General features: G+C 36.9%; 1 protein-coding gene across 1 annotated transcript; it reads right to left on the bottom strand.

The window, feature by feature from the left end:
• Window positions 1–162: 162 nt before the first annotated feature.
• On the bottom strand, window positions 163–19,183 carry LOC121736269 (low density lipoprotein receptor adapter protein 1). The gene is made up of 6 exons (XM_042127359.1): window positions 19,031–19,183; window positions 14,691–14,778; window positions 6,978–7,080; window positions 5,197–5,437; window positions 2,302–2,387; window positions 163–814 (listed from the first exon to the last, which is right to left on the bottom strand). The coding sequence occupies exons 2-6, from the start codon at window positions 14,745–14,747 to the stop codon at window positions 720–722; spliced, it is 582 nt and encodes a 193-aa protein (XP_041983293.1). The 5' UTR covers window positions 14,748–14,778; window positions 19,031–19,183; the 3' UTR covers window positions 163–719.
• Window positions 19,184–24,995: the final 5,812 nt, after the last annotated feature.

Below are 24,995 nucleotides of genomic sequence, written 5' to 3'. Positions count from 1 at the left end.
AAGGAAAGTGATTTTAGTAGCTTATATTATGATGTTATGTGAGTTATAAAATACCAAATCTAATTTTGATAAATAATGGCTCAGCTATCAGTATAATATATTATAGTGCAGTTGAGTTATACTTTTTGCTAAATTGGTTGAGGTGAAATAAAACTAGTATTGAAAACAAAAATATATTAATTATATACACTATCTACACTTACACACTAGACATAACCGTAATGTATAGTCACCACTTTGGTATCATCACCACAAAAAGGTACATTGTTAACTATGAAAAGTGATCACAATTTAATGATTTTGACATTTTCGACCTATGTTTTTTTTGTATACCTTTACGATACTATAACCTTAAAATACCTTAAAAACATTTCTTCTGGTGTGGGCCTAGTAAGAGCACGATTTAAATACAAATTAATTATAATTATTGTTGGAATGTATTTCTATTGTACTTGGCCTTAAAACTTAACATAATTTAATTTTTAATTATAAAGAACTAATTGAATTTGGTTAATATCAACTGTACGAAACCAATCACTTAGTTTTATGTTTAAATATGTAGCTTTAATTTCCATAGCTTACAGGCGTATTCTTAGTTTCAATTATTATGTTTTTACATTAGGTACTCTGATTATACCTATAATATAGGAATGTAAAGTTTTTGGTTATTGGTCTGGGGGGTCAAACGCCCCCTGGGGATGTGTGGGGGTGCCGGGGGGTCACGCCTCAGTCTCGAGGTCAGCCTCTATCTCCTCGGGGGTGCGCAGGTCGATGGCGAACCGCTTCTTCAGCGCTGAGGGTTTCTCCTCGATTTCTGTAACAGATAATTTAATATATTGGAACGAAGTTCCTTAAGGCGCGTTCGGCGTTGCAAAAGGAGGCTAGACGGACACTTTTTTATTAGTACACCTCTCAAGATTTTTATTTTATATATATGCGACTAGCAGAGTAATTGATTCATAATCAGATGACAAACCTACGTTTCTTGGTCAATTTGTGTCAAGCATAGCAGACAGATCACGACTAACAATGACTTTACATAACCTGATCAAATGACGCAGGTCCGCCAACTGCCTTCTTATTGACTGGATTAATTTCTTTGATGTTAAGATAATATTTTAGTAAATGCAAAAATTTACTAAAAAATGCTTTGTTTCTTTTCTCTTGACGATCAAAACGATGAACCGACTTAGATAAAATTGGGTGTTTAATTTTCGACTCGGAAAAGGACATAATATTATTTATTCCTGCGTAAACGCAATAGCAATTTGTATTAGTATCAAAGTATATTCATGCAGTATTCGAAAGACAAAGTTTTTCAGCTGAAATAACATTTAAAAGTATTTATTTTACTTTTTGAAATCTGAAAATAAGACGAAGAAGAAGTAAAAAAAAAATAACGTGCGTTGAGCTCTTTTGTATGAGAAACATAATCCATACTTCTATACTAATATTATAAATGCGATAGTGTGTGTGTCTGTCTGTCTGTCTGTCCGTCTGTCTGTTTGTCTGTCTGTCTATCTGTTACCTCTTCACGCCCAAACCGCTGAACCGATTTTGCTGTTTGGCATGGAGATACTTTGAGTCCTGAGAAAGGACATAGGATACTTTTTATCCCGGAAAATGTACGGTCCCCGCGCGATAAACTAATTTTGGCGCAACGGAGTTGCGGGCGTCATCTAGTAGGTACTATCAGAGAAGTTGACTCCTGTGCAAATCGGGAACCTAAGTAGTTAGGTCGCGTTACGTCAAACCCAGCTGATAGATCACAATTAAAGGTGGCTTTCGGGTCTTTGCCGCGAGCGACTGCGACCGGTAATAATTCAAATAATATGCTACTCCATGCCATACACTATTGTTATCATTTTTACTGACATTTGTGTGGCGACCCACGCTGCCGCCGGCGGCGGCGTAAAAGCTAGTGGTAGAGTAAAATGAAACCTATAGCATTTGTCATAAAGTGGCATTTCGTTTGAATGTTCGTCCGTCGCGGTCGCTTGCGGCAAAGATCCGAAAGCCACCTTTACATTGAATTGACATATTCGACCAAATAACGTTGATCTGTCAATTGCATAGGAATCAACTTCCTCGATGGTACATAGGTAATATAATTACTACTGCTTTAATAATAATTTGTAGTGTGTTTAAATAGGGCTTATACACATAACTGCGAATTCGCATCGCATCGCAAATATCTGCGACAAAATTCATAATAAAAAATACATTACGGTGTGATAAGATGCGAATTCGCAGTTTTGTGTGAGAGCCCTAATGTCAGATTTTCCCAATTCTGTATTTTACCTGGTGCTGCCTGCATCTCTTTGACCCGCCTGGAGTAGTCCTGGAAGGCGGCCGCTAGCGAGTACGTCAGCCGTCTCGCTGAGTTCCTGAAATGTACATCATATTGCTTTATTTCTGTTATTAATCTGTTTAATGGTAGCTTTTGACTAAGGTTATGGACAAGAAATCAACAAGAGGCAAGAATGTTAGGGTTTTGAAGACAGGGCTTAATAAAAAGTAGTTTTTACTATTGACGGCTACATACCAGTATTTGAAACTTTCATACTTTACACATTTTTACAGCTCATAGTTGCATACAAAATACAAATCCATTTAAACAACGTATAGAAATATAACTGGAATCTCGGAATCGTCTCCAACGATTTTCATGAAATTTAGTATGTAGGTGGTTTCGGGGGCGATAAATCGATCTAGCTAGGAATCATTTTTAGAAAATGTCATTTTATTCGTGTTTAATCGAATACCGAGCGAAGCTCGGTCAAACAGCTAGTAATAATAAAACATAGTTATGAATCAACATAAGCAATTAAGCAACAAATTATCTAGTAGAGCCCGTTAATATACTTTAATTATAGCGTACTGCCAAAAACATGGGTAACATGAAGTTGATCAACCCTTGCACAATCGTAATCTGGAGATACGTATCGTGGGAACGGCGTATTGGGGTCAATGATAGTGTCACTCGGCTGACAGGCCGGAGGTGTTACACCTGACAACATTGCGACAAACTTTATCTCCGGGAGATCGATAAAATTATATTGACAGTAAGTACTATCTTCCTACTTTTCGCAAGTTAGGTACGCGTACGATAGATTTAGAAGGAAGGATCTTCTCAGAAATATAAGTACGATTTTGAATTATCGGCCTTTTTCACAACTTCCTGATAAGTGCCGGATAGGCTATCCACAACTTATCTGACAGATATTTCATACCCTATCTGTCAGATAAGTTTTGAGTAGCCTATCAGGCACATATCAGAAAGTGGTGAACCAGCCCCTAAATGTTGGTTAAATATTACGGTGGCAGTACGGGGAGTTGGTTTATGTTTAAAATTGCTTTTATAGCGATATTTTATTTACGTTTAGATCAAAATGTTCAAAGCGAAGTACATAAAAAATTACAGATCGCATACTATAGCACCGTTTTGAATAATAATATGGCAGTAAATAAATTTTTCATTCATAATTTTTATTTTATAAAAGTAGGTTTTAAATTTTGGTAGACGACAATTAACCGGGACCCGGATGTAGAGGTAAATACATGTCGAAGAAAGTAAAATGATTTTACAATTCTAACATTATGACGCTCAGTGAAAGGCGTGCAATTTTAAAACGAATTTAAAGTAATTAAGATTTCGTTTCCGATAAATTTGTGTACGTTACACAATTTATCATTTATTTATCTATTGACCAACTTGACTTCCGTCGTTACGCTATAATTAATACTTACTGTAAGATTTTAAGTATTAACATAATACTTATTATTTACTATTTGAATAAGTAAGGGGAGGGTAGGGATGGGAAGGGAAGGGAATAGGGGAGGGTAAGGAAGGGAATAGGGTAGGGGATTGGGCCTCCGGTAAACTCACTCACTCGGCGAAACACAGCGCAAGCGCTGCTTTACGCCGGTTTTCTGTGAGAACGTGGTTTTTTTTTTTTTTTATGAAATAAGGGGGCAAACGAGCAAACGGGTCACCTGATGGAAAGCAACTTCCGTCGCCCATGGACACTCGCAGCATCAGAAGAGCTGTAGGTGCGTTGCCGGCCTTTTAAGGGGTAATAGGGGAGGGTAGGGAAGGGAATAGGGGAGGGTACGGAATGGAATAGGGTAGGGTACGGAAGGAAATAGGGGAGGGTCGGGAAAGGAAAAGGGTAGGGGATTGGGCCTCCGGTAAACTCACTCACTCGGCGAAACACAGCGGAAGCGCTGTTTCACGCTGGTTTTCTGTGAGGACGTGGTATTTCTGCGGTCGAGCCGGCCCATTCGTGCCGAAGCATGGCTCTCCCACGTATATCATGTATTTAAAGAATTAACTCTAAAACTACTGAACCGTGGTACAGAGCCGGACACAGGCTGCTTCATATATCGCGACAAATTTCCTATTTTGCCTAAAAGGTTATTTCGCAGGCAATATCTGATGCCTTTCTGTAAATAATTCAGGTATCTATATTCTATTCATATTATAAAACAAAGTCGCTTTTATCCCTCATGTGACATGTCCCTTTGTTCCCTTTAATCTTTAAAACTACGCAACGGATTTTGATGATTCTTTCAGTGTTAGATAGCCCATTTATCGAGGAAGGCTATAGGCTATATTTTATCATGCTAAGACTAATAAGAGAATGTGGAAAAAACGGGGGAAATTATTTGAAAGGGCTTATCTCGCGATTCGCTAACTACTAGAGCAATTTTTATGTTATTTGGCACAGATAAGGAGTAGCCCACGAGAATGATCGTAGGCTATCGATTTTAATCATTTTTTCAGTGGCTATATATTTTATACCCGTGCGACGCCAGGGCGGGTTGCTAGTACAGTATAAAATTAATAATATCTATGGACGCTTCACACCAAGTCAGTCTGGCCCCGTGGTAAGTACCTGAAGGACTTGTGTTGCAGGTACCAGACAACGGTAATATATTTAATACTTTTATACTATACATATATTTAAGATTTTTATTATATGATACACATATTTAATACACATCCGTGACCCAGGAACTTTGAAAACTTTTTGTTCCGTCGGCGGGATTCGAACCCGCTTGAGCTACCAACGCGCTCACCACTGAGCCACAGAGGTCGTCAAAAATTAATATGACTATTTTATAGATATCGCAGGCTTATAATATTTTTTTAAATCATAAACATGTGATCGTCTAATATCAGACAACACTAACCTGGATTCACAAACGAACGCGTGACATTCAAAAGGGTTCAGTCCCTTGACGTCAGCGTTGTCCTTAACTATGATCATGGAGAAGACCCTGGTGTAGACGAGGTCCTGGACGCCGTACGAGATGGACTCGATGCTGAAGAACACGGCCATCTGCTCGAACTCGCTCCTCGGACCCTGCTGCACCGTCTCCAGGTGGACTCCATCCACGGTGATGGTCAGTTTCACTATTGGGAGGATCTGACCTGGAACGACAAATGGTTTGTTTGGTGGCAAAAGCTCTATAGCACGTTGTTTTAATAGATGTTACCTTACACTATACCATAAAGTTAATATACCTAGCGGAATAGAGAAACAAAGGCCTGAGCAAGAGAGATATCACTATCAGTAACACTGCGTGGTAAAAAGAGACGTGTGATACATGGCAGCAGCACTCTTTTTTTGACGTCCAGTTGGCACGTGCCGCACGTTGACAATTTAATCTCATAGAAATCATGTTCAATCATGTTTGTGTACCTAAGTGTATACGTCCACATATTTTTACACACAGATGAAACCAATTTCGGATTCGTTTGACAGCTCGAGATTGTTGCTCTATTCCGCTAGGTTATTAAATTTATGCACTATACATAGTTAGATTTTGTTTAAAAAATGTATGGTTCTGTAGTGATAAATTTTGACGTGAAAAATAAAATTTTGCTGTGCAACCAAGTTGCGGGCAATACATACTAGTAAGTATTTTAAAATAATTTTGAAAAGCTTGTCTAACAGACGTCCAAAAAAGAAATATATGTCTTGGATTAACAAATGAACAAATTTATTGTAATTTATACTGTTTTTGTATTTACATGTACATTTACGGCCAAAATACCGTTTTACAACATTACAACTTACAAGTACTGTTCATCATAATTTATCAAATTTAGTTACGCGAATTACGTGAGTGTAGAGTGCTAGCAGTACTGATGTTAATTACTTAAATTATTATCTACAAGTCATAACTCATAAGTCATGAATAATATGGGCACAGTCAGGAAAAAATAGAGTTTTTGAGAATGTATTTAAGAAGTTGTGTAATTCATATGGTGACCAATTTCAAAATTATGTACACTATAGTAAGTTATAACCGAATATATTTTGTTGGTTTGCTATAATATGTGCAAAGAATATTAATGCAAATTTTGAGATCTCCTAGACTAGAAGGCAAGTAGTTTTAAAGTTTTATTATATTTATATAACGAGCTTTTGCCCTAGGCTACGCTCGCGTTAAGAAGGATTATTATATACAAACTTTCATCCCCTATTTTAACCCCTTGGAGTTGGAATTGATCAAAATCCTTTCTTAGCGATTGCCTACGTCATAACATCTACCTGCATGCCAAATTTCAGCCCAATCCGTCCTGTGGTTTGGGCTGTGCGTTGATAGATCACTATGTCAATCAGTCAGTCAGTCACCCTCGAGTTTTATAAATATAGATATCATATTTATGCTGATAGTGTACCTACTCGTATATAGACAGGATCTTTCAAATAAGGTTTAGTAAGCCGAAAGGTGTAACTTGGAGGATCTTTTTGAACAACTTTTGTTCTACAATATTTGGAAATTCGCGAAAAAAAAATTTGGTTCTCCATACTTTGTTGGTCACGTGTTTTTTACTATGGAAAATTATTTTTTTTCGCGAATTTCCAAAAGTCGTAGAATAAATGTTGTTCAGAATGAGCCCCTTTCGGCTTACTATACCACCCTGTACAAATTGTTGTCTATAGGCGTTGCCTGTAGTATACCTGGTGGGAGTGCCTTAGCGGCGGCGACCATGAGGTCCACAGGTTTCCGCGTGTGCTTGATGCCCCACAGCCCGCGCGCGTCGCTCTGGCCCAAGTATTTTACCTGGAAACATACAGTGGTTCATTGTACTTTGTGTTAAAGATTAATTTAAGTTATCAAGAAGTAGAATAAAAAACCCAGAACTTATCAAAATCTAAATAAAAATCAATAAATATGATAATCATCATAAAATTGTTATGTATGGTTATTAAAGTTGATAGCTGTTGTATATCTTTAAATTATAATTAAACGTATGCTAAACGATTAGGTATCTATATTTTATCCGACTGAGTCAGGAGGAAGTTAAAATAAACAGTTTGAGCATAATTATGTATGTACCATCGAGGAAATTGATTCCCGGGCAGTTGACGGACCAACGTCATTTGATCGGCTTATGTCAATTCAGTGTTAGATGTGATCGGACTAATGGATTTGATTTAACGCGACCAAATTACTTATGGCTGGTTTACACGTATTAGGTAGATAAGTAGTCAACTAAATTTGAACTTATAACTATATACTTACTTATTAAATTGACAATATTTACTTATAAATATGAGCGCGTTGGTAGCTCAAGCCGGGGGTCGCGGGTTCGAGTCCCGCCGACGGAACAAAAAAGTTTTCTAAGTTCCCGGGTCATGGATGTGTATTAAATATGTGTATCATATAATAAAAATCTTAAATATATGTATAGTATAAAAATATTAAATATATTACCGTTGTCTGGTACCTGTAACACAAGTCCTTCAGGTACTTACCACAGGGCCAGACTGACGTGGTGTGAAGCGTCCATAGATATTTATTATTAAAATTTGAACTTGCTACTTGCTATTAAATTTTGTGTTGACATGCAATTAATAACTTGAAATTATAACTTAAAATAAACGTCCGCCATCGGTCTAGGAATCAACTTCTCTGATGAACCTTTGGCGCTATGTAGAGCCTGCTTGCCGCTGTTAAGTTTGAAAAGTTTAATGAAGCTTTTCAAACTCAGTTTAGTAGTATCACTGAAACGAGACGTCGCGCATTTTTACGTGAGGCAGGGTATGGGCAGGGTCAAATCAGACCGCAACGCGACGAGGTGAGGCTTGCAGATTGGCAAGACGTATCACGCAATTGAAATCTGTCAAATCCATACAAATTTCTGCCACGCCGCGCCTCGGCTCGCCTCGTCGCGTTGCTGTCTGAATTGACCCTTAGATGTGACCTGACCTTAAGTGTCAATAGGAATACAAGCAGTCGGGATTTTGTTTGATAAATAATGATTAAATCCACGTAGCTTACTTGTACTTAATCTATTCTGTGGTAGCTCTTTTTTTATTTTTATGAAATAAGGGGGCAAACGAGCAAACGGGTCACCTGATGGAAAGCAACTTCCGTTGCCCATGGACTCGCAGCATCAGAAGAGCTGAAAGTGCGTTGCCGGCCTTTTAAGAGGGAATAGGGTAATAGGGGAGGGTAGGGAAGGGAATAGGGGAGGGTAGGGAAGGGAATAGGGCAGGGGTCAGGGGATTGGGCCTCCGGTAAACTCACTCACTCGGCGAAACACAGTGCAAGCGCTGTTTCACACCAGTTTTCTCTGAGAACGTGGTATTTCTCCGGTCGAGCCGGCCCATTCGTGCCGAAGCATGGCTCTCCCACGTATGAAATGCTCTTATTGTAAGGTAACAATTTACTTTTGCTTATTTTCGTGGAACTAATTCTCTGTTTCTCTGTAAGTTTTTTTTTCGCTTGTTACTCCAGTTAAGTACGGTATGAATATTCAGATGTGTCAGACTGGTGAGATCAGCGAGATGTAGATAGGTCGGTGGTCCGTAGCTCACCGTACAGTTCACAACTGTTTTACCTCTGATAGAACCTTAATACCAACGAAACTAGGATTACTATCATGTAATTTTCCAGGTAAAATAATTTAGAATGGTGTATAGTGCTGGAACAATACATTGGGCGCTGCTGGACCATGCAGGCCGGATGTGACGTCATATGATTGTGTGTAACGCCTACTTTAGTTTGGAATTTGGGAAGATTATAACTTGCCTAGCCGTATACTATTCATTTGAATAAAGAATTATGGTAAAGGCTAGGCACTTGAGATGACACTTAAAAAGATAAAAATTATGCGGGTGTACAAGGTCTGTTACGAGTAGGTTATTTTTAAAGCAAAAAATATCATGGATTCGAAAAATTTGTCAAATGTGAGTTTTCAGGCTATAAATATAAGGGATTTCTCTAATATTGGTGTAATCTGTTATTATATTCGAAATAATTTCCACAAACTCTTGTCCCATTACACGTTCCACCTTTTTCCTATCATAATCTTGGGCTATGGTGATATTACTGGTACGGGAGCCCTAGAACAATTTTTTTTATTACTAACAAGCAAATTTTTTGTGAGTAGCTTCATTTTGATAAGACGAACAACTTTTTTATTTTCGAAAAATCTCGAAAGTGGTAGCTAACAGAGATAGAAAGGATTTCATGCTTTGACTTGGTGGTCCTAAAATATGGATTGTTGTATTTGTAGGACAATGCCACTCTTAAATTATATAACTATTAACCTACCAATATACAAAAAATCTGCTTGTTAAGGTTCCATTTTAGGGTTCAGTAGTCAACCAAGTTTTGTTGATTACAGAACCCTATAACGGAACCATACTGAGCAGATTTTTTTGTACATTAATAAATTAATAGTCATATAATTTAAGAGTAAAATTGTCCTACAGATAGAACAATCCATATTTTAGAACCATCAAATCAAAGGATCAAATCCTTCCTATCTCTGTTAGCTACCACTTTCGAGATTTTTCGAAAATAAAAAAGTTGTTCGTCTTATCAAAATGAAGCTACTTACAAAAAATTTGCTTGTTAGTAATTAAAAAAAATTGTTCAAGAGCTCCCGTACTATACATTATTTTAATAATATTTAAGATGAGCTAAGTTTCTCTCTTCACCTATATTCAAGAAGTTTATTTGTATATAAAATTAAAACAAACTTGATACGCTTGTAATCTGTAAATTTTTATGGAGTTTATCTTGTTACCTCTATCATGTGATAGTGAGTCATTACATTTGATATTATAAGACATTTATTTAAACAAGGACATACAAGCTGTCGCAGGATGCAGAGGCATAAGGTGGAAATTAGGAAGCCATGTCAGGAAATGCTTATCCTGGATACACAGATGTTTATCGTTAGGTCTTAATTCTAGACTTTTATTCGGGCATAATATTATGTACTTCACTCAAATATTTAAAATGAATTCTTACTTGTGTGCCAAAGAATTATGTTTTTGTCGCAAGTGGAGTTGCGGGAATCATCTAGTTATTATTTAGGCTAAGCTTAGTAATTAATTTCTAGTACCGTTTTTCGTAAATCACGTTGTATAGAGATCCGGTTATTAACATATCAATCTAATTTGTTTATTGAAATTAAAAGACTTTCTCTAAAGTAAATTGAAGTATTGAAAGTGTTACATAACGGAAGGATTCTGTCGTGTCATTAAGGAAGTAGTTAATATCAATAGTAACTGTCAATGACTGGATATTATACATGCGATATCGTTGCGTCATCGCATAGCATAATATGAATCATAAATGCATACTAAATGTTAATACGAGACATTTCATATAATCGTATAAGAAATATTAAATGGTGGAAAAACCTCTGTGTGGAGTTAATGTAACTCAATTAAGGTGTGCTTCAGAAAGACAAATACTGTACTGTAGTAATGCTTCAGAAAGTATAGAGAACTTCAAATAAAGCTATTAGCTTAATGAAATTTTTTAATTGGAATCTAAAAAAAAATAGTTTTATGTTTTTTCAGTTATTTAAAAGGTAAGTGGTAAGTCTGTTACAACTAGGACAATAATTCTGAAAACACGTGTATCAAATATTATATTCAAAACATTTTTACGAGTTTTGGTGTTTCTAGTACAAGACAATTTGTCATCAGAGTGCAGGTTACATTGCCGAGTATTACATTAAGTTGCGAAAGTTAACGAAGATGCACCGTAATGGATCATCGATCATTACATATTCGCGTATATTAATGATCATCACCCACTTGTCTACTGACAAAATTTTCGGTCATTGCGAAGATAGCTAATTTAGATCTTTGACAAGGATGGCGAATGTAAAACACAAAACATAAATAGTATGTAAAAGTATAAAGTTAAGTACTCGTCGAGTAGCTTACTGAACACGTAACAGAAATATATTTTTGGCATTAAACAGTCTTCGAAAACACTAGAACGAACTAAAATCTAGCACAGATAGAGCCATAGCACATAGGATTTGGTGTAAGGGTCAATTCAGACCGCAACGCGACGAGGCGTAGCGCGGCACGGCATTTTGTATGGATTTGACAGATTTCAAATGCGTGAGACGTCTTGCGAATCTGTCAAATCCATATTTTAGAAATGCATTTACGCGTCGCAATCTGAATCAACCCTTATATGTACAGTAGACGGGAATAACACACAAAGCCGCAACCACATCTAATTAAACACCATAAAAGTGAACCTCAAACATCGTAAAGGTCATCAAATTGCTGTGGAAAGTAACAGTAGTCCCCCAAAGAAGCAGCTAGCTCTACACAGCAGATGACCGGCGCACGCGTCACTTTCATCTTTACGCAATCACTTTCAATCGCAAACGCCAGTGATTAGTGCAGTATATCACATACTGCACTAATGACTGGTACGTGTTAGTAGCATTACAATAATGAATTATATTCCGTCCAGCTACTGTTACTGTCTGTGATATATGACATAGTTATAAATTTCGCGCAAATACTAATAGCATGCAGCAGCGTAACTCAGGCGTGTTCTTTATTTTAAATTAAATTCGCGCTAAACTGTGACAAGATTTACGCGCGACGTTCTGCTCTCTTAAATCATACTAGCTACCGAGCTTTGCTCGGTATTCGATAAAACACGATTAAAATGACATTTTCTAAAAATCATTCCTAGCTATATATATATATATATATATATATATATATATATATATATATATATATATATATATATAAATGTAACAAAATATTTAAAATAAAAGCTTTTTTCAAAACGTTTTTTGCTTATAATTTATTTTTTGTTTTTTAGTTAGATTTCTGAGTCTACTTGATTGTAATTTGTTTTGTTTCAAGAACTTTTTTAAATATGATTAACTTAAGAAAGCAATCGTACTTGATTTTGATCAGTAAAAAGCCTATGTCCTTTCTCAGGCTTTAGACTATCTGTGTACAAAATTTCATTACAATCGGTTCAGTAGTTTTGGCGTGAAAGCGAGACAGACAGACAGACAGAGATACTTTCGCATTTATAATATTAGTATAGAAGTATAGATATAGATAAACAAGAATTGCTCGTTTAAAGATATAAAATTATCGAAAGGGACGCTTATGTGTGCGGGCGAATCCTTGTACCAACGGTTTTTTTTATGAAATAAGGGGGCAAACGAGCAAACGGGTCACCTGATGAAAATAAATTTCCGTCGCCCATGGATATAATGGAGGGAATAAGGTAATAGGGGAGGGTAGGGAAGGAAATAGGGTGAGGGATTGGGCTTCCGGTAAACTCACTCACTCGGCGAAACACAGCGCAAGCGCTGTTTCACGCCGGTTTTCTGTGAGAACGTGGTATTTCTCCGGTCAAGCCGGCCCATTCGTGCCGAAGCATGGCTCTCCCACATATGGAACTTAGGCCACCTAGGGTGTTATAAAGAATCCCAGATTTGCTCTGAATTTGATGCTAAAAATTCCACGAACGATAGGTGCCTATAATAATAATTTGGAAGAAAAGTCTTCGAAAATACAATTATTAATTATGTTTTAGTAGCGATGATAATGATCAGTCCTCCTGTTTCCGCATGAGGTCAGATCTTTTAACACTCATGATACTAATTGGTCAAAAACTGCACCATGACTCACACTCAACTTATTGTCATTTAACATACTTAGAGATAACATCCACGTATGAATGCAAAGTGTATTTTATGCCACATGTGTAAAATACGTTTTAGATTTTAGTTTTTGAGAACATGAGGATAAAGAACTAGGTATTGTTTTGACCCAAACGATAATTTAGTCGGCGTCAGAAATTCGCTGCATAAGTAACATAATAATATAATGCTTTGTTCAAGCCTACGCGAACAAGCGACTGCGAAGCGGGAGCGTCAAGTTGTCAAATGGTTTAAAAAAAGAAGTCTAGTTACAAAACACACATTTGACAACTTGACGCTCCCGCTTCGCAGTCGCTTGGTCGCGTAGGTTTGGCCTAAGCTTTATGTATTTTGTATACACATTCGTAATTCCTTAGTAATATTATGAGTGTAGGTGTCTCTCTGGCTCGCCGTTAAACGAAGTTTCATAACCTTATAAGTAAGTGAACAGAACTCAAGTAAATGCTAGTCCAAATGTTTGAGAGACCATTAATAACGCAAACTCCAGGTTTCCACGTCGCCGCCCACGACAGAGCTGCGAAGGCGTGAGCTCTTGCGTTCGCTGTCGATCTCTAATCTGTTATTAATACTGTAAACAAACTAAATGTTGTAATTAGCTCTTTCAAAACCGAGATTTGCTAACGAAATGGCGGAAGTTGGTAGGAACGTAAGAACGTTTCGGACGTATTTTGTTCAAAATAAAACTAAATCATAAAATTCGACTACATCGTGTTCACCTACACTAGTGAGAGGTAGAAGTCTTGGTTCAATGAAAGAGAATTAATATTTTATTTGTCAGCTCTAGATATCTTAAGATTTGTCCACGTCTGGGTTAAAAGTATATAATAATAATTATACTATGTATTTCTTTATTAAAATAAATATGTTGTCTTTGTTTGTATTTGGATGAGAAGACACTTTATGTTTAGTCAAAAAGTCAACGATACAAAATATTGTGTAAGTGATGAAACATTCGGCATTTAGAATCCAAATGTCACTAATCGCTTCCGACCAATTCATCCTGGCATTTGGGAGAAAGCTGGTAATGGGTGGTAATAGGTGGTGTCCGAACTGAGTGGCCCACAGCGGTGACCATGGTCATGTAGAGCGGAACGTCTCGCTTGTAACCACGTTCGGTTGCATATCAATATGTACGGCCTAACCTGTTACTATGCGAAGAGGCGCTGACATGTATCATTAGATCTGGAAATAACTTTATTTGAAGCTCTCGTTTTATCAACTTAGGACCGTGTCCTAATCTGTACTATTGCTAGTCACACGTTAAAATACTAAACTGGGTATTAAGAAAACGATAGAGTTAACATAATGTTAACTAAGGATTAGCTTAAGCCCGGACTCACAACACGCATAATATGGGTGTTAGTGTCCTAACTCACTAGGCCGAAGTTACGCGGCGTAAATTCTGCATGATTCCACCTGCAATGTATTTTAAATTACGTATGACACACTATTCCGTCGCGTTCCGTCCGTATTTTGTATGCGTTTAACATTGCGGACGTAATCATGCGGAATTTACGCCGCGTAACTTCGGCCTAGTGTGTTTAGACACTTAGAATCTTCCACTTTATTGTGAGTGGTTTAGTTTTTTTGTTATGAAAGTAAGTAATATTAGGATGACCCATAATATTATGTCTGTCACGGTAACTTGAATAGTTTGACCCTGGGTCGATCCTACTCACAATATATATGTTTGTCTGTCGCCACTCACCTGGAACGTGATCGGCAGGTCGTCGACGGTGACGGGCCCCTCATGACTGTCCGCCATGGCTCACCAGCATGCCGGGGCTGGGTTACACCTGGAATATACAAGAAAACCGTGTTAGAATTAATGCCTCCCACACAACTGCGATTTTGCTAATATTAGTGACTTGCCTTTCAGCTAATATTAATTTAAAAAACAAAATACAAATAATAATTGTATATGGAATATTCAACTCATCTTTCTTCTAAAATCTAAATTATACAGTAACGTTACTTTCATGTCCTTCAAACTGCTAAAGGAACCCAGTTTACAGTAATTACTGATTTGAATATGCACAACACCTACAGGGGCCTCACCCCTTGATTAATCAGGAACCTGTCGTATCGGGGGCAGCAGGTGGAGTGGGGGCCAACCGCCGCGGCATGTGGCGCCCAAATACTGACAGGTGACTGAGTGTTTTGGGGTGGGAAAAAAATGATACCAAGAGGATAGCTCACTATTCTACTAAATCCATACCAATATTATAAATGCGAAAGTGTGTCTGTCTGCCAGTTACCTCTTTAAGCTCAAACAGCTAAACCGATTGTGCTGGGTATTGAGATACTTTGAGTCCCTGGTAGATTTTAAAAACAATGGACAAGTCACAAGTAAATCGTTTGATGGAAAAAAATTTTTTGCTGTCGGTCACACTCATGGAATTGTTTTAAGGTATACGGTGATTAATTTCTTGAATGTCTTTGTTTGTATTATTTCACACTACAGCCTTAGAGTTGATTCAGATCGCAACGCGACGCGTAGATGCATTTCTAAATTAGTATGGATTTGACAGATTTCAATTGCGTCAGACGTCTTGCGAATCTGTCAAATCCATACTAATTTAGAAATGCATCTACGCGTCGCGTTGCGGTCTGAATCAACCCTAAATTAGTATGGATTTGACAGATTCGCAAGACGTCTGACGCAATTGAAATCTGTCAAATCCATACTAATTTAGAAATGCATCTCTACGCCAGAGTAGACAGAATGATAGAGTATGCCGACTTAGAACTGATGTTGAAATTTTTAAATTTGACGTATTATGACGAAAATCGTCGCTAGGGTTGTTAACTTGTTACCTACGAATTTAAAAATATGACATATTCGATGGACGTGTTCCTCTTTGGTCGTATTGTTGTTTGTGTTTTGGCACATGCGATTAAAATTGTCAGAATCCAATTTTGAAATCTTTATTTTCAATATTTAAAAATAAATTATATCAGCCAGCGCGAGGCACATTCCGTTCATAATCCTAGTGAAACCCGACGAATTTGACAAATATTGAAACCTGTCCGCTTCTTTGCAGTCGAACTACTGGTAGTTATGTCTATCGTGTCTACGCGTCGCGTTGCGGTCTGAATCAACCCTAAAAGGTGTCAGTCCAAGTGGGATATAATGTTTTGAATATGATATTTTTTGTAAATACATTAATTTATTTGTCAGGTAAATTGTTTTACCTAACATATATTTTTTTGTAATTGAACCTAAATTACGGACGAGGGTCACACGAGAATCCATAAAAATATGTTAGAAACAGGTTAAAAGTTAATGCGACTAATAGAAATATAGTAGGTAATTGCTCGTTAGGTTGGCTATTTCACCTCACTTATTAATAGTTATAGGTTGGTTATAGGTATCACAATTTTATGTCAATGTTACACAGATAAGAACATTGCATATAAATAGTTGCAAAATAATTCGTGCCGATAGAAAAAATAAAATCGGCCAAGTTCCAGTCAGATTAGCACAGTCAGGGTTCCGTAAAAGCGAGTGAAACACGACTTGAATGAGATTCAGACCCCTATTTTTTCTAAGTTTTAGTATTTTTGGTTAGTTGTAACAGAATACACCATTTGTGAAATTTATAATTCTAAAATACTTACATCAAAGTAAACAAGATACATTTTGCTGATCATTTAAACGAAAGAAAACGACGCAAGACAATAGATACAAAGTCTACATTTTTTCACTGATGTGACTTATAAGTTATAACTATGGTCACATTTTGTCTAGAGTCTAGAATATTATTATTCACATTCATACTAATAATAATAATACTCCCCACACCGATTTCGGTGTCGGTGGCCAGTTTCATTGAAACCAGGCCTGTTACGCAGGAGTAATTTTTATAGTGCTCAAGTGTGTGCGCTGTACACAAGAGCGCTCTCTATTACTTTACTCTCATAACCCAGTGGGACGGAAGACCGACACGACTGGCGAGAGATCAGGCGCAGGACCGACTTTTTACATGCCCATCCGACGCATTAATCATCTTACTTGTCAGACAATCAGGTGAACAGCCTGCATTGTCCTAACCAAACTTGGAAATAACATGTTTCCAACGCAGGAATCGAACCTACGACCTCCGAGTCCAGAGACACGTTCTTAACCACTAGATCACGGAGGCGTTATCCATACTAATATTATAAGCACGAAAGTATCTCTGTTTGTCCGTAACCTCTTCACACTCAAACCGCTGAACCTATTGTGCTGAAATTGGTATAGATACTTTGAGTCCCGGGAAAGGACAGGCTTTATAACCCGGAAAAGTGTACGGTTCCTCATATTATTATGTTTTTATTCTATTGTATAGTATCCCGTTTTAATCTTTTGGATAAAACACTAAAAACTATTAAGACTACGAGTATAAACCCAAAAGACACAGTAAGAAAAATCGATCCGCTATTGTTTAGCACGTTTAATTACAGATAGCATATCTGTTATCAGTGATAATGTTATCAGCTGACAACACCACGACCGCGACGTGAACACACAACACCTTATCAAAACCATCGCTACGGTTTTATTTACTGTGCTATGCTTATAAATTATAATATATTGGGTTTATATAATTAATTGATTTTAAGAGAAATATAAAAACGATACAAAAACATGTTTAATGAATTTAACATCAAAAACCTTGGCTTTTGAAAATTGTAATATATAATCTAAATTACTTGCAATTATTTACAAAGTAAATGTTGCCCAAAGAACGTTTATGTCGCGAGACTTGTACTTTCGCGGTTCTCAAAGCATCTATAAACCAAATACAATTTAAATCAGTTCATAGGTTTAGGCGTGAAAAGCCTATAAAGAGAGAGAGAGAGAGAGAGAGGCTTTTCTTATTTACGAATTACGATATTTGATGTAGAATGTTAATAAGTATGCTGATATTTAAAATCTATACGTCTAATACATATAAATAAAATTGGAGTGTCTGTTTGTAATATTGAAAGAACCGTATTTTACTACATGCATATGAATTTATATACGATACATACACCAAAACAACATTTTTTACAATTTTTGTTTGTATGTCTGTCTGTCTGTTTGTTCCGGCTAATCTCTGAAACGGCTGGAGCTATTTTGCCGGGACTTTTTTTGGTAGATAGTTGATGTAGTAAGGTGTAACTTAGGCTACTTTTTAACCGACTTCCAAAAAGGAGGAGGTTATATTTTACTTTTTTCATCTTTGTTATTATACTATGTTGACGCGGACGAAGTCACGGGCAACAGCTAGTCTACACTAAATGTTGATGAGAGATGCTACATCCACTGTCAAAATGTATGTCAAGGGTAATGCGCCAGGCCGCACCCTTAGCTGTCTCCCCCCAGCGAGCCCTATAATGCCTTCTTTACGACCTGTGCCAAGGGATATACTATGGAGTCTTAGATACTGTATATTATTATTATATTCGACTGTGTGGTGAAGTGTTAACGATTACTAAAGAATATTGCTCGACGTTGTTGAAAGAAGTTGTCGTTTAAATACAGACCTAGATGATCTTAAACGTCAAAATGGTCCCAATCAAACCTGAAGTGGGGCCATTATCATTGGACCATGTCTTTGTCTCGGCATGCCATTTTTTTATACCTACTTGGAAGATTGATTGTGATACCACAGTCCATGCAGTAGATGACGAATCTTACATGAGCGGTTGGTAAAGCCTACCGGTAACTACGTTATCAAAAACATCACTTAAAATGAACAAATTCTGAATTATATAAAAATGTTACTAAACTTAGTATTTGTAAAATAATATTTATTCTTTTTAAATTGCAAAGAATAGAGTCGCTAAAGTTTTACTTTTATTCTTTTATTAAATCTGAGCGTCATGTAACCGAAACACAAGTCCACGGCTAAAAGAATATATCCGATACATAATAGTGAAGTACATACCTACATACATCGTTAAAATATTTATTTACCACCGTCATGCTCATAAAAGTTATATAAAATCGTTCGCGCGGGGCGCAATTTTTTCGAAATAATTAGATTTCCCACAACTTGATAGCGATGAACGACTTACGTAAACTATCCTCGCAAGGAATGCACTTCACTAAGTCACAGCACTTATGTGAAACGGAACGAACAAAAAATAAAAATTCAAAAACAGAACGTGCGTCGTCAGCCGCTTCGCCGTTCGGAATACGAAAAACATTGTTCAAAATCGGAACGTATTAGTGGCCAGTTTGCGCTGAACCGTGGAACAGAATACTGCAGCCCCCTCCGCGACGGCAGGTCTTCCGTGACGAGGGGGAGAGCGGCTCATCTCGGGCTGGTTATTACATGTGACGTGCCACGATAACTTTACACGTGCGACAGTCAAAATTAGACTCTATGTCTCGATGATAAGACTGCGATTATGTATAGTAGCGCACAGGTGAGTTTGCAGATTGCATATACACGACTACACGAAACGCTACCAAATGATAAGAGATACAGCATGATACTTTTTTAAGATGAATAAAATAAAATAATTATTACGACATTTATAAACGAATGTTTTATTACATTGCTGACGTTCTAGCCCTATAAACACAGGACTGGAACGTCTGAACGAGTTCTACATAGAAATATTATACTTAGTGTAAATAATGATGTAAGTGCTCTACATTATTTACTTCATTGTTTCAAATAAGTACTAAGATATTTGTATGAATTGTTGAAAATAGGAAAAAAGATTTTTCAAATCTATGTAGAACTAGACGTTCCGCGCGGCTTCGCCCGCGTAAATTTTATATTTCACAGAAAAAATAGTCTACAAAAATAGCCTATGATCCTTCACGTGGTTTATTTCTTATCTGTGCCAAATAACAGAAAAATTGCTCCAGTGGTTCGTGAGATAAGCCCTTTCAAATAATTTTCCCCATTTTTTCTACATTTTCCTCTATTTATTCGCTGCTATTAGTCTTAGCATAATAAAATATGGCTTATAGCCTTCCTCAATAAATGTGCTATCTAACACTGGAATAATTTTTCAAATCGGACCAGTATTACCTGAGATTAGCGCGTTCAAATAAGCCATTTCAAATAATTTCTCCCCGTTTTTTTCCACATGTTCCTCTATTTCATCGCTCCTAGTAGACTTAGCGTGATAAAAATATATAGCCTATAGCCTTTTTCAATAAATGGACTACTAACACTGAAAGAATTTTTCAAATCGGACTAGTAGTTCTTGAGATTAGCGCGTTCAAACAAACAAACAAACTCTTCCGCTTTATAATATTAAGTATAGATTGACGGTTGATCAAAAACTTTAACAACATTTATTTGGATTTCCGAATTTTACGTAATAAAAGAAGAAAATTACACGTACTTTGAGTTCCAAGGTAAGGAAAAAAGTAGTTAGAATAAAGATCACTCTGTATACAATTTGTATGTGTGGACGTCAACTACCTGTCGGAACCGCTGAAGTGTGCGTCCGACCGCCGCCGCACGCGCCGCAGGTGGCTCTACCTAGCGCCACAAACAATACAATCAATATTACAAATATTACATAAATAACTAATAATAATGACTATAGATATAGTAGTAAAACAAAAAGTAAAACTAATCTTATATATAAAATTCTTGTGTCACAATGTTAGTTACCGTACTTCTCTACAATTCAGTAGGTCTGAGAATTGGCTACTGGTTACTTTCTATATTGATAAGTGCATTTTTGAATACATAGGTACTAAGTAGTCAATCATTACAGCTTTAGACTGACGGCGGTCATTGTTTGTGCGACAGGATAGCGATGGACGTTGCCATGGTGCCGTTATTTTTTTAAAATAATATGGGCGAAATATGTACTTTATATGGCAAAACAACATTTGCCGGGTCAGCTAGCTTACTATAATAATCTGGCTAGATCCAATTTATTACAACGTTTATAAAGAACAATGTAACAAAATAATGCTAACAATTTAACAGCTTCGCATTGAACGAGTGTAACACTGTAATTTAAATTTTAACCGATAAATATGAATTTAGTTTAAATCGCATCTGAGTAGATACAGTCTTCATACTGTCTTGCACCTCTATTAAGAGCTTATTTTTTAAACTGTTAGAAATCAGAAACCTAAAGTTTATAGAGTGCTAGATAACGCCCGCAACGGTGGAGTATAATAAGTGGTCCAGAAAATAGTTTATGTATGTACTACTTTTCCGGGATTAAAAGTAACCTTCATTGAGTTTCTCTGAGTCCTTTCCCGGGACTCAAAATATCCTTATTCATCATAATATGTGGTCCTGCGGTTTGGGCGTAAAGAGTTAATCTGATAGACAAACAGACAGACATACACTTTCGATTTTTAATATAAATATTAAGTATGGATAAAAATTCTTTAAACTTTTATACAACAGGAATTTCTAAAAGCCATAATACTCAAGTAGAGCATCTACCTCACCGTGCACTTGTCTCCCTAGGTTCATATACCACTGCTGCTCAGCGCTAGTAGTTCACGGTTCGGTGCGGGTTCGACGCCCGGGTCGCACACCACACACCAGCTGGTGGGGTTCCCATGACCTGCAGCGCATCACTGACCTGCAAAAAAATAAAGGTTGCATATTTCACTAGACGATTTACGATCTAAAAAGACAAAAAAAAAACCAAAATGCCTCTTTTCTATAAAAAAGAAAAAGCAAGAGGTAAGCAATCCATACTAATATTATAAATGCGAAAGTATCTCTGTCTGTCTGTCTGTCTGTCTGTCTGTCTGTCTTGCTTTCACGCCAAAACTACTGAACCGATTGCAATGAAATTTTGTATACAGTTATTCTAGAGTCTGAGAAAGGACATAGGCTACATTTTGATGTGGGAAAATATCTTATTTTCATGAAAATATCGATGAAAATGAATTCGCATTGCGCGTGGCCAGCGCTCATCCCGGGGGTCCTGGGTTCGAGTCCCGCAGGCGGAACAAAAAGTTTTCAATGTTCCTGGGTCTTGGATGTGTATTAAAATAAAATTTCAAAAATCTTAAACATATTTTATGTATAATATTACTTATAAAAAATCTAGAAATATATCGATGGAATGAACATTTTAGTTCTAATACGATTCAACAGATGGCGTTTTATTTTTTACTTTATTGTAACATAGAACTAATCATACTTATTAGTTAGTATGTTTTTGTTTATAGTTTTTAATATGTTAGAATATTATGTTTAACTAGCTGTTGCCCGCGACTTCGTCCGCGTGGACTTCAGTTTATAAAGCGCGATGTCAACAAAATTGGTGTCAAAAGCTTTTATAAAAAAACCCTGGTACCCCTTAAATCAATACAGCTGTCCAGTGTGCACACAATAAGTATTTCATTTTTTATATTAAACTTTATATTTTATGCCAAATTTTAAAGCTTTTTTAGCCCCCAATTACAAAACTTTACCCATAAACTATTTATCATTGATAGGTTTAAGGTTACGTCACTGCACAGATAAAGTACTGAGTTATTTAATACCGTAGAATAAATATAACAATCGAAAAAAATCGAAACTTAAATGTAAGATGATACCACGTCTTATAGAAAGACTTTTGAGCAAGCGTCAGCGCGATGTAGAAGACGCACGGCGCCATATATTATGAATTGTTGGAACTAACTTAATTTGAACAAATTTACGCATTTTCACCCCCTTACAACCCTTTTTTCCAGTAAAAAAGTAGCCTATGTCCTTTCTCAGGCTTTAGACTATCTGTATACAAAATTTCATTACAATCGGTTCGGTAGTTTTGGCGTTTGGCGTGAAAGCGAGACTGACAGACAGAGATACTTTCGCATTTATAATATTAGTATAGATTATGTGCACACTGCACAGCTGTTTTGATTAATAAGGGCCGCGCTACACCGGAATGGCAGCGGCGAGGCGAGCACTTTCAGCGCTGCCATTCCGGTGTAGCGCGGCCCTAAGAGGGGTACCACTTACCAGGGTTTTAAAAAGTTTTTAAATTTGACACAAATTTTGTTGACACCGCGCGCTATAAACTAAAGTCTACGCGGATGAAGTCGCGGGCAACAGCTAGTATTACATAATATAATATGTATATTAACAATGATCATATAACAAGAGCGTGAAAACGAATAATATCAAAGTACTAATCTAATATATAAGATTCTCGTGTCACAATGTTAGGCCGCGTACTCCTCCGAAACGGCTTTACTGATTTTAACCAAATTTTATATTCATATTCAGTGGGTCTGAGAATCGGCTACTAGGTACTTATTATATTGATAAGTGCATTTGTTGAATAAATAATAGTAAATTATTACAACTCGAGACTGACGGCGACCATTGTTTGTGCGACGGGATAGCGATGGACGTTGCCATGGTGACATACTTATTTAGTCACTTCAATAAAATTTGCCTTAAAATATTATTATATTATTGTGTAATAAGGCAATAATTTGAAAGTGATAAATACACATCTCTTTCATTAGTACTTAAGGCGCTAGTGTCGAAGAAAAAACTTATTACGTACAATACTCCAAATATTATATTGTGTTCAATTCGGTTGCGCCGTAGTCGCCAAAAAGGAAAAATAACCGGTTTTGGAAGACCGTTACATATATTTATAGAAATGACGTCATCACACTTCTCCCGAAATTCTGAAGGACATTATAGTACCTCTTTCGTAGCAAAACTTCCTACTGTCCAGCTATTGTGATTCTTTAGAATTTAGATATCTGGTGACCATCAGACATACAAACAAACAGGTGGTAGTCAGCTCAGTTTTTACTATACAGTCTCATTAATACCTTATGGGTATGGGACCCTAAGGTTGGGTTGCACCACAGGCGTGGTTAAAGTTAAAGTTAAGGTTAAAGTTATGGTTATAGCTAAGGCTAAATTTAGCTGTAACTTTAACTTTAACCTAAACTTTGACCGGAGAAATTGACAGATGATAGCTGGTCCAACAAGGTTATAAATGAACGTGGGCGGGGGCGCTGCTGGTAAAGGAGAACTGTCAAAATTGCGTTTTTGTATGATGACAGCGTTAGTTTCTTTTTTCGCCACGTGCATTTAAAACCTTGTCGAGCTCTATGGTTATGGTTAAATATGGCGTCTTGAAGGCGTCCATTTTGCACTTTAACCAAAGATTTGACATTTTGCATTGCAGTTAAAGTTACAGTTATAGTTAAAGTTAGTTGGTGCAACCCAACCTTAGGCTCGATTTATATTATGATCCGCGAGAACGAGCAGTTTGACAGCTACACCGCGAGATTACAAGCAATTATTGTTATTATCAAAGATATTTTACGGACAGCGCTAAGAACTTCCGTGCCTTCATAGTAAGGGAGCCCTAGAACAATTTTATTTTATTATTAACAAGCTAATTTTATGTGAGTAGTCAACCAAGTTTTGTTGATTACAGAACCCTAAAACGGAACCCTGATTTTTTGTATATTTGCAGGTTAATAGTTATTTAATTTAAGAGTAATATTGTCCTACAAATAGAACAATCCATATTTTAGGACCATCAAATCAAAATATTAATAAGCACACCGGACCAACACGTCTATACTTCAGCAACTCAAAATTACCACCCGCCTGTCCACGCTTTGTCTACAACGATCACTTGCCTTTTTTGGCCAGATAGCCCGCCGGGAGCCTAATAATCTTGCGAGTCTCATACTAGCTGGGCAATTAGAGGGGAAAAGAGGCAGAGGCAGAGTGGCTACACGATGGACAGACGCGATTGTCAAGGCTGCTGACTGCACGTTCCAGGAGGCATTTCATCAGGCCAAAAATAGAGACAAGTGGAGAGCCCTATCCCAGAAAGCAAATTTTGGTGGTCACGTCCCTCAGCCATGAGGATACGACTAGGAAGAAGGAAGAGAAATCAAAATATGAAATCCTTTCTATCTCTGTTAACTACCACTTTCAAGATTTTTCGCAAATAAAAAGTTGTTTGTCTTATCAAAATGAAGCTACTCACAAAAAATTAGCTTGTTATTAAAAAAAAAATGTTCTAGGGCTCCCTGACCATCAAGCGTTTTTGTCACAATTAT

The sequence above is a fragment of the Aricia agestis genome, chromosome 2 (genome assembly GCF_905147365.1).
Source record: "Aricia agestis chromosome 2, ilAriAges1.1, whole genome shotgun sequence".
Taxonomy (NCBI): Eukaryota; Metazoa; Arthropoda; class Insecta; order Lepidoptera; family Lycaenidae; genus Aricia; species Aricia agestis.
Note: the sequence above shows the minus strand (reverse complement) of the source record. Positions and strands in the feature narration are given on the sequence as shown.